General features: G+C 57.6%; 1 protein-coding gene across 1 annotated transcript in view; it reads right to left on the reverse strand.

Moving 5' to 3' along the window:
• Nucleotides 1-3272, reverse strand: part of LOC141930913 (uncharacterized) — a 6286-nt gene extending 3014 nt beyond the window's left edge. The window contains exons 1-2 of the mRNA XM_074842826.1: nt 3258-3272; nt 2459-2783 (exon numbers count right to left, since the gene is read on the reverse strand). Coding sequence (XP_074698927.1) covers nt 2459-2783; nt 3258-3272 — 340 coding nt within the window. The remainder of the gene's footprint in view (nt 1-2458; nt 2784-3257) is intronic.
• Between the last annotated feature and the right edge of the window lie 7053 nt (nt 3273-10325).

Here is a 10325-nt window from a genome sequence, read left to right on the forward strand (position 1 = left end):
TGTCAGCTTCCAAAGCATTTTCATGGATTGGCGTGAGAGAGAGGTTTGCATCTCTCCCTGCCTCTCCCTACGAGTGGCGGTGGCGGAGCCGGGGCGGCGCGGGGCGCGGGGCTGGCGGAGGCGGCGCGGAGCGGCGCGGAGCGGCGCGGCGCTCCCGTCCGCGCTCGGAGATCTCCCTCTAATGGTGGGAACTTTTCCCTTCTCCCGCTCCTCACCCGCAGCCTCACCGCCTCATTAGCATATCGGCAACAGCCCGCTGCTCGCCACCACCACAACCTGCAGCGGCGGACACAGGTAGAAAGGACTCACGAGCAATAAGGAGAGAGAAAAAAAAAAAATAAAAAAAGAAAAGAAAAACACACAATTTTTTTTTTTTTTTAAAAAAAAAGCTTTCTCCAACCCGCCGAGCCCCGGCACCGCGGGGGAGGGGGGCAGCGGGGCCCCTGCCTGCCCGCCCTGCCTGCCTCTGCCTGCGGGCGGGAGAGCGGGGCTCGCCGGTGGCCGTTCCCCCCTCGCTTCTGTCTGCCAGCGGGGAGGAAAGTGGCCAGCGAAATCAAAGAGGCGATCGTCCCTTCATCTGCAGAGAGTTTAGGGCTAGCCATGAAGCCACCCCCTAGGTTTCCCCCCCCCCCTTTTTTTTTTTTTTTTTTTCCACGGGATTTAAAGAAACCAAAGCGAGGAGAAACGAGATTCGGTCTTCCTCTAACGAGGTTATTGTCTGCGGAGGCTTCTGTTGCCCTCCGGATTTGATTTGATCTTTCTGGTGGATATTTGTGAAGCTTCTTCCCTTGAAAACTATTTTGTTCCCTCTCGGCTCTGTTGGCTATTGGTCTCAAAAAAAACCCAAAAAACAACCAAACACACCGACATAACCTCCCAGATAGAAGTGGGCAAGCGGTAATGTGAATGCAGCAGGAGCCAAAGTCTTTTGCAGCACTCGAGCAAAGGGACAAAACAATGACCACAATAAAACTTTGGTACTTTCTTAGGTGGAGCGCTTCGTTTGCTTAACAATGTGCCGCTAAGCGAGCGCTCAGCCCGTCCCCCCCGGGGGGCCGCTTTAACACCCTTCTCTCCTCTTTGACTTCCCCGGGTGTCCAGCCTCGATCCGTCCATCGAAAGGCTTCGTTTTTCCCGATTTTTCGTCTTTTTTTCCTCTCACTGACCCCGCGCCGCTCCTAACGGCCAGGCATTCTCCTCCCCGTGGGGCCGGCGTGTCGGGCCTGGCGCCGGTTCCCCCCACGCCCGCCGGGCCCCCGGGCGTCCCCCGGAGCCGGGCATCCCCGCGTGGGGGTGGAGGGAGCACCTGGCTGCCCTGCCGCTCCCCAAAACTTCTCTCTGCCAACAGCAAAACCTCCCCTGCCGGCCTGGGAGACCCTCCCGGGGCCACACACCCCCGACGCCGGGGAAAATATACTGCCTCCAGGAGCACACGGGCCCTCCAGTCCGCGGGGGGAGCCGCAGTGGGCCTGCGGGGGGGGCGGCACACGCGCACCCACAACGGGAAGGCGGCAAAGCCGCCAGGGGTCCCCGGGCCTGCTCCTTCACACACACACACAGCTGCATCCCCAAAACGGATTTTTTTTTCCCCCCCCTTTCCCCTTCCCCCTCCTCCACCCCCCGACGCTCTTTTTCACCAGCGCTTTTGTCTGCAAGTGGGCAGGAGAGTAAATTGTTGTTTTACTCCCATTGAGGTTCAAATGGAGCTGGCAGATTAAGCCTAGTTAATGCCCCCGGGGGGGGGGGGATGATGAGAAAAAGAGGAGGGGAGGAGGGTAACGAAGGGCCCATCGCCCCTTAGCGCAGTCCTGGCAGAGCAGGGCCGACCGGGACAGCCTCCCACCCGCGGCCACCCGGGACTCCCGTGGGCCAAAGGCCCGGCCCTTGTCCCTCCTGTCCCCCAGCCCCGGGCCGGCTGGGGTGCGAGGCAGGAGGGGAGGGGGCGGCTTTCCCCAAGGGACCCACGCGGGGCAGCGGGAGGCGGGTCCGCCCGGGCCGGCCCCTCGGTCAGGCGCTGCGGGGGGGGCCCGCAGGGCCCGGGGAGCGTGAGCGAGGAGGGCCGGGATGTAAGGAAAAGTCGGGAACAGATTTCGAGGCAGATAGTCCCGTAAGTGCGATTACATAAGAGTTGACTTAAGTGCGAAAAAAATAATTTTAAAAATCCTCTTTTGATCGTTTCTCCGCACCGACCTGATAAAAAGACGCCAGTTCAAACCGTAAAAATAATTTAAAATATATTTGTTTACTGTATTTTTTCCTTTTTTTTTTGCAGACGACTTAATGCTATCCTGAAAAAAAAAAAAAAAAAGGCAGTCTGAAGAAAGACTTAGTCGAGAGATTCGAAAAGTTGGGAGCAGAAAAAGAAGTTAGGCTCCCATCTTGAACTGAACTGGACTGTCCGGGGGGGGGGGGGGGGGGGGGGGGGGGTGAAGGCGGGAAAAAAAAAGAGCAAAACCACCTCGTTTTCGGTAACCGAAGCCCGGGTGTTTGAACAGGACGTTCGCCCACCCTCTCAGTAGCCGGCAAAGGGCGACGGTGCGGCCCGGGCGGAGATCGGGGCGCTCCGGGGGTTTCCAAGTGTCTCCCGCTCCGGGAGCCCGCCGGAACTCCACACGTGTCGGCTCGCCCGTGGTGCGGGTGGGTCCCCCCGGGTCCGCGGGGCTGGGCGAGGCCCCGACGGGCCGCTTTTTTCCCCGCCCGTCCGCTTTCGCTGGTGGGTGCTGCTTTCCCCCGCGGGAGCGCTTTCCACGGGCGCTCCGGGCGCGACTACTGCCGGGTGAGACCTGGCGGCGTTATTTTTCCACGGGACGCGCTCCGTGGGAGCTCGCAGCGACGTTTCGGCCCACGCCGCCCGTCCCCGACGCGCGGCGGGCCCACGCCGCGCGGCCCCGGGCCTGCCCCGCGTGGGGGCCCACGGCGCTCCCGGGGCAGCCCCAGGGCTCCGCGGCGGGGCGGCCGCCGCCAGCCCCGGGCGGAGGGACGGCGGGCGGGCCCACGCCGCGCACCCCCGGGCCAGGACAGTCCCGGCGGAGCGGAGCAGCCCTCGCCCCTCCCGGCCCCGGCCCGTCACTCTCTACCTGTTGCGGCCGGGCCTCTCCCGCGGCCGGGGGCAGCTCCCGGCCCGGGCAGCCGCAAAATCCCCAACGCCGGCGCCGGGTTTGCCCCCCGCTGCCTCCCGGCCCGTCAACCTCCCCCGCCCCAGCCCTACCTCCCGTCCCAAAATAACAATACCCCCCAGGGCGGGAGGGTCGCCTTACCTGCCAGTCCCCCATCTTGGCAAGGATAGACATCCTGGCTGCGGGCTCCGGGTCCCCAGGTCCCTACTGGGTCATGGACTGCGAGGACAAGCCACCCGCCCGGGATGCCTGTGGGTAAATCCTCCCCTTACCTGCGCCGGGACTCTCTCACCTGGCCATAAAGAGCTGGGTGCTCCCTGCCCGCGCCTGCGCGCTGCCTCCGCGCTGCCTGCGCGCTGCCCCCCGCCACCGCACTCCTACGGCGCCTGGCCCGGCCCGGCCCCGCCGCCCCCGGGGGTGCACTGCCGCCAGCCCCCGGGGAGCCTCCCGGCCGCGCTGCGGCCGCCGGCAGCTGCCCGCTTCACTGCGCCCCCCCCCCCCCCCCCGCCCAAAGTGGAGGGCAGCTCTGCCCGCCCGGGGGCCTGCGGCCGGGGTGGGGACGGGCGAGTCCCCCATCCTCACCTCCCCTGGGGGCCGGTAGGTTTCCTCGGGGGTAAGTTGCCAGCGAGTGCGTGCTCGTAGCAATTACAATAATAATAATAATAATAGCCCAAAAAGACAAAGCACCGGGAGGGCTCAAGTGGTAACGGAAGGTCTCCAAGTGGTCGGGGGAGTCCAGGGGGAACCAAAAAGCCCCCCAAGTGCAGGCGGTCTTCCCAGCCCGTGGTACGCGAGGTGGGGGGCGGGGGGGATGCGGCAGCACCCGTCGGGCCGGGGTCTGGCCCGCTGGGCTGCGTGGGGGTGGCGCGGGGTGAGGGATGCTGCGGCCCCCCGGGGACAGCCGGCCGGTGACAATCTGTGGCCCTTGGACCTCTCGTGTCGGCACCCTTGTCCCCACGCGTTTTTTTTTTCCCCTCGGGGATTCAAGTGCCGAATTGCGCTGGAAAGGTGCCAGGGTGTAGCGCGGCTCTGATTTCACACCCGAAAGAGAGAGCGCACGGCCCCAACCTCATCTCCAGGGGGTGGGGGCGGTGGGAAGCAGTACTCCAGCTGCAGGATTTTGGGGAGGGACGCAATTCATTTCCACTTGGCAGCTGCACGGCAAGCCCGCTGCATTTCAGAGACGGGGGAATGTGGCATCGTGCTTCAGGTGTGGGTCACTTTGAGGCTTCCTAAAAGCCCGGGCGCATTGCCCCCCACCCATGAGGGTCCTGGGCTGGTCTCAGCTTCCAGCAGAGGGAAGGGGAACACGCCCCCTTCCCCCACCCCAAGAGATGGGGGACAAGGACCTTGCAGAAGGGGGGGTCAGGCCCCGTCTCCAGGCAGGTGGGAAGGGGGAGGCGAGGGCCGGCACCCGCAGCCGTCCGGCCCCGGCGGGCACCTGAAGCTCCGGCTCCTGCAGTGCCGCGAGGCTCCTCCGCTTCCCACCCCTCAGGCCCAGCGAGCCGGGGGCGGCGGGGACCGGGGCCCCTCCGCGGGGCCCCGCGGCTCCTGCGCGGCGGCGGAGCGGGGCGCGTTCCCCACCGCCGCTCCCAGCGCCTGCCCGCCGTGCACAGTTAGCGTCAAATTACGGCAATTAGCCAGGCATCGGAATTTAATTACCCAGCCCTGCCCCTTCCCACCCCCGCCAGGGTCCCGGGGAGGCTCCTGCTCGGGGAAGACGCGGAGCCAGGACAGCCCCGTGCAGAATGGGAGAGGGATGGGGAAGATGCGCGAAGATTTCGTGGCTTTGGGACTCTGCCGCCTCTCCTTTCCCCGCTTCCCGGCCGCCCTGCCTCTCCGAGCCCTCTCCGGTAGACGGCAATTTTGGCCCCGTAACGATGATTTAAAACGCTACTTTTCGTTATTACTATTTTGCGGGGAGAGGTGGGCAATTAATCCGATGTGAAGCTGGCCTTCAGCGAAACGTTCCCGGTAAACTTGGGTGCCACGTTTCTGTTGTCCTCCCGGTAGGATCTTTCCCTTCTCCCTGCCTCCGTCTCTCCCCACGCAGGGTTAAATCTCCTCGGTCAGGACCCGGCTTTGCCCCGCGGTGCTCGGCGGAGAGGCGGTCCCAGCACAGCCCGCCTGCGAGGCGGGAGCCCGGCTTTTGGGGCTACGGGGCAGCCCCGGCTCGCATCGGGTTCGTCCCTGCGCTTTTTTTAGCCCAGGGGAGGAGGGCATGGGCTGGGCGTGCTGCAGAGCCCGGGGTTGTGGGGCGCTCCTTTTCCCCTCCCTGGGGCGTTTGGTGACCGCACTTCGGGGGTTAATTCGGCGTCCCTGGCCCGGGCGTTTAGCGGACTCCTTTCCCTCTCAGCCTTGAGGGCAAATCCGGCAGTAAAGGTGTAGGGGGCTGAAGCCACCGCACCCGGGGCTACTGTCATCCCCGGGGTGCCAGCTCTGGGCGTCTTACTCGTCCTGCCTGTCCTGCCGCCTGCGTCCTCCCCGTGCGAAGGGAAAATGAGGCTGAGGGAAACTTCTCTCCCCAGACAAAACAGTCTCTTTTAAAGTAAAGACACATGCAGATTTTTTTTTTTTGTTTTGTTTTTTTGTTTTGTTTTTTTTTCCCCTTCCCCCTCTGTCCCACGGGCTGGTTCACAGCTCGGCAGTGGTTTTGGCAGGTGGATCGGAGAGAGTCACCGCAGAGTTTCATCCCTCCTAATTTATTTCTGACGGCCGCGCTGGGTCTCTCCCCGTGTGTCATAGCGCGGGCAGCAGCGGGGGGGCAAAGCCCTGCCCCCTCCCCTTCCCCTCCACCGGCAGCACCCTTTTGGCTAAACCCCCGCCACCCATCTCTTCCCTGACAGGAAGGGAGGAAAAAGATGCTCTTGGAGGGCTTTCCCCTGTCCGGCGTCGAGTTTCTCCAGCCGGGCTAAGTTACCGACGGGTCCCTGCACCCCTGAGCCGGAGGTATCCCCGTCTGTCCGGCCCCCATCTGCCCGCCAGCTCTTCTCTTCTCCCTCCCGCCCGTGCTGCCCGCCCCCGGGGATAAACCCGGCTCCCGCGGTCTCTGCCGGGGGGGTCGCGTTGGTTCTTTCTCGCCCTGATGCTTCCTCGCCGGCTGGCGAGAGGTTCAGCGCAGCTGATTGCCACCGGCTCGCTGTCACATAAACCGCTTCTTTTTTAATTAAAAAAAAAAAAAAAAAATGGCAGTGGTCGGCCCGCGCCCGTGGGGCCGCTTGCAGCTCGGACAGCGCCGGGCGCTCCGCGGGGCCGCGGCCGGCAGCGGGGGCCCCCCCCCGTCCTCTGCCCAGGTTAAACTCCTGGTCTCGGTGTTTTTGGAGGGGGAAAGGCGAGGTGCGGCTTGGTAGGGGTCTGCCTCGGCTTTACGGGAGCGGGGGGAAGCGGGGCGGCGGCTGCCCCCGGGGTGAGGGTCGTCTCCCCCCTGGGGAGGGCACCTTTGAGCAGAGGCGGGGGGGAGCAGAAGGAAAGACACAAAAACCGGCAGGACATAAAAACCCCGCACCAAACCCAACACCCCAAACCCTACAAAACAAAGACAAAAAGAAAAAAAAAAAAGAAAATAGACACTCTCCGCCCTTCCTCGCCTCGCACTTCGCGGTCCAATATGATTCAATTCGTTTGGGGAGGCCGGTGCCGGAGAAGGGGAGGAGGTGCTGCGTCTCGGCTGTTAGCGGAGAGGTTTTTCCTCGGTTAGTTTGAGCCTTTGTGTCTTGTTTTTATGCCCTGCTGCGGGGGAGTCGGCTCCCGGGGTGGAGCAGCCTCAACCCTCTCGCCGGTGGATGCGGGGAAGCCCTTCCCACGCGCGACTCGGGACGGTGGGAAGGAGAGGAAAGAATGGATAAGAGAAGAAATCCGTCCGCGTCCACCTGCGACTGGCCTGCCCACGGCGCTGTCTCCCGGCTACTCATTTTAGCAGGCTTTGTTTTCCTTCAAGCCCGTTTCCCCCGGGAGAGAAGCTCACCGAGTGCAACAGGTCTCTTCAGCCGCGCCCGGGACCTCACGAAACCAATGTCCCTTCCCTCCCCTTCGCCCTCCCGCTCCCCACGCCGCGACTTTGCTCCGGGACATGCTTTGGAGGGGGGATGCGAGGCGTCCCGCGTGGAGCAGGCGCGGAGCCGGTGCCAGGACACGGCGCAGCCGGCGCCCCTGCGCAGCCCCCGCGGAGGAGCGGGAGAAGGAGGAGGAGGCGGCTGTGTCCCTGAGTAGCACGGCGGTACCTCTCCGCGCATCCTCTGCCGCCCCCCCCCCCCCCCCCCCCCCCCCGCACGGAGACCCCGCGGGCCCCCCGGCCCGGCGTTTGAAGCCCCAGAGTGTTGTCAGGGCGCTGATCAGTTTGGAAATCAGCTCTGCATACAAGTGCGTATTTTTTTTTTCAATGCCAAATGAAGGGGCAGGAGGGCAGTCTCAGTGCAACTTTTTGGAAGCAAGATGAAATTTTTTTTTTTGGGGGGGGGGAGAAAAAGCAGTTTTTCCAAGGAGCACGTGGGTCTCACCTGCTCCTTTAATATTTATTTGCTAAACTAACTACACTAAAGCAACTAAACAAGCAAAACCGGGAAGTAATTGAGAGTTAAAACTGAGTGCACACTGCGGTACCAATGCAATCCAGCTACTGAGGATGGGCCGGTGTTTGCATGAGCAACCACAAGGTACAAATTCCCATGCTCTAGACGACCTAGGGAAATGTAACAGGTACATTGTGCTTCACCAGGTACCTTTTTCTCAACCTAGGCCGTTTAGGGCTAGGTACTGTCATTGCCATCTCCAGAAAACGGGCTCCTAAAAAGATCGTCCCTATGAATAAAGCGTCAGTGAGGTAAAACTCTGTGCTTCAGCTTTTTTTTTGATTACTCAGGAGTAGTTGTATGGTCTCAAATACAAATGTTTGTGAGGAATTTGTCTTTTTTTGTAAAGCACAGTAAGTCCACGCTAAAGTCACCAAGCACTTTTGTCTTTAGAAAAAGAAATCAATCCACTAGAAGCATGTCAAGATCTGATAATTTGTTTACTCCGACCTGGCCACTTTTTCTGTTGTACATTTAATTTCCTAAACAGAAAAATACCCGCCCGGTTTTAAGAAAATAGTTGCATTTGCAGCTCGGACATAAAATTGGAGTATTTTCTGGGCAATTCTGACTGCTCACATGTCCTCCAAAAAGCTTTTGCATTTGAAACACTGGCAACTATTCTGCCAACAATCTCTTAGCTGCAGTAGATGGCAGCTTTACTGACCATGCCACTCAAAAATAATTATAAATAAGTTTTGACCTTTATTTTTGATTTTTCATCAATAAAATTGTCAGATGAAATCCAGAAAATGGTATGCTCCCTAAGGTCTTTCAATGTGACCTGCATGATCAAAGCATTATTGCTAATAGAAATGTTCTAGGAAGGGCTGCTTTTCTTTAGGCAAAGCTTCACTGCCTTCACTCCTCCCCTGTCCTAAAATCAACTGGCGCAACCGCACATATCCACCCAAGTGCACATATCCCGAGTACGAAACACGAAGTTGCGCTCTAGTCTTAAGTCTCTACATGGTGAGTTTTGTTTGGATTAAGATTTCGAAACTGAGCCCATAATAAGATATGCTGTAAAACCTCAAACAACCCTCCTCCCCCAGGGATATTTATCTTACACATTTAATTGCCCAGTAAAATAAATTCTGTGTGTGTACACTTATATGGGAAGGATTTTGATCTGGTAATTTCAGTGTATCTTCTGATCTGTAGCAGCTTAGAATGAGTCTGTACTAACATCCTTAGAAACTGTGGAGAAGCAGAAACTGTGCCCTGCTAAATAACGCCTATTCAGCTGCCAAATATTTACACATAGGCAGGAATGAGCTTTTCTTGTAATGCTATCTCTTAACTATATATTAGCATTCAAGAAGAAAAACAAATGCAAGTCATTTAAGCATAGGCCAAATCCCTGCTTCTGCTAAAGCAAATAACAGGGCTCCTCTGACTTGCATGGAGCAGAATGGGGCTCCCTCATGTTACCTTCATGTCATATTAACACTGTCATTTTTATAATGACTTCCCTCTCAAAGCACTCGCTACTGTATAATAAGGTTCAACAAACCCTCGAGAGGTGCAGTGTTATTAGTTTATCTGCTTTACAGATAAGTAAACTGATGCAAGGGAAAGATAAGGAATTTCCCCAAGGTCTTGCAGCTGGTTTGCTGGGGATCAAGGGAAGGAAAGGAAACCAAGATTTGGGACTGAACTAACCACCAGACCAGTATCCGCTCCTCTTACTGCTGGTGACAACCAGGAAACTGCCAGGAAAGTGATATGAAGAGGAACAGCAGGTGATCAGGATCTCTATAAAACAGGTCATTTCCAGTCAGGTGCCTAATTGTGCTCTTTGATAGCTAAACTTGGACACCCACGTTTGAAACTGTCTGCTTCTCTAACAATAGTTTGGTGTTGCATCCATCCCGGCATGATATGATATATTGGAAATGGAATTTCATTCTTTAGTACATTGAATAAAACACCCTAATAATTCCAAGACATGCTTAAAAAACAAAGCCTGGTATTACCCACAGCAGAGTTTAAATAAAATCTACTTTGATATATCTGTGCTAACATTAGAACTGCTGTCTGCAAGGCATATATTTTAAAGTGTTGAATAATTACAAAAAGCCGTATTACTGGAAAATGACTGTTGGAGGCTCTGATGTCCAAAACAATATTAATCTGCACAAAAAAACTCTAAGTAATTTTTTTTAACAAGAAACTTCCAAAGCTGTAGTCGTTAATCTAGCGCAGCTTGCACGCAGCTGCAATACATTTAGCCTTTAACATTAGCTCTAGCCATTGTCCTAGCACATGCCTACACCCCACGACACTTTATGGCATTAAAAGCAATGCTGTATGGCTAGAGCAGCTTGTCACTAAGATATATCACTTGGTGGAGAGCAAAACAAAACAAAACAGTGAACAGCATGGCTTTTTTTCCATGGCAGCCTATACTGTGGGTCTGGTTTGCTTGGCTTGGTTGTGTTTATGTGGTGTTTTATACCAACATGTCCTGCCTGCCTCCCTGACAACTATGGAGTAAAACCTGTGGAAGTGAGAGCAGCCTATGCGCTGGATAATCCGGTATATTCATTCCGTATAGCCACTGAAGGAATACCAACCCGTTATATGTATAATCTAATGGCAGTCAAGAGCTGATGTGTAAGCTAGCTCTTACGCTAGC

The sequence above is a fragment of the Strix aluco genome, chromosome 1 (assembly GCF_031877795.1).
Source record: "Strix aluco isolate bStrAlu1 chromosome 1, bStrAlu1.hap1, whole genome shotgun sequence".
Taxonomy (NCBI): domain Eukaryota; kingdom Metazoa; phylum Chordata; class Aves; order Strigiformes; family Strigidae; genus Strix; species Strix aluco.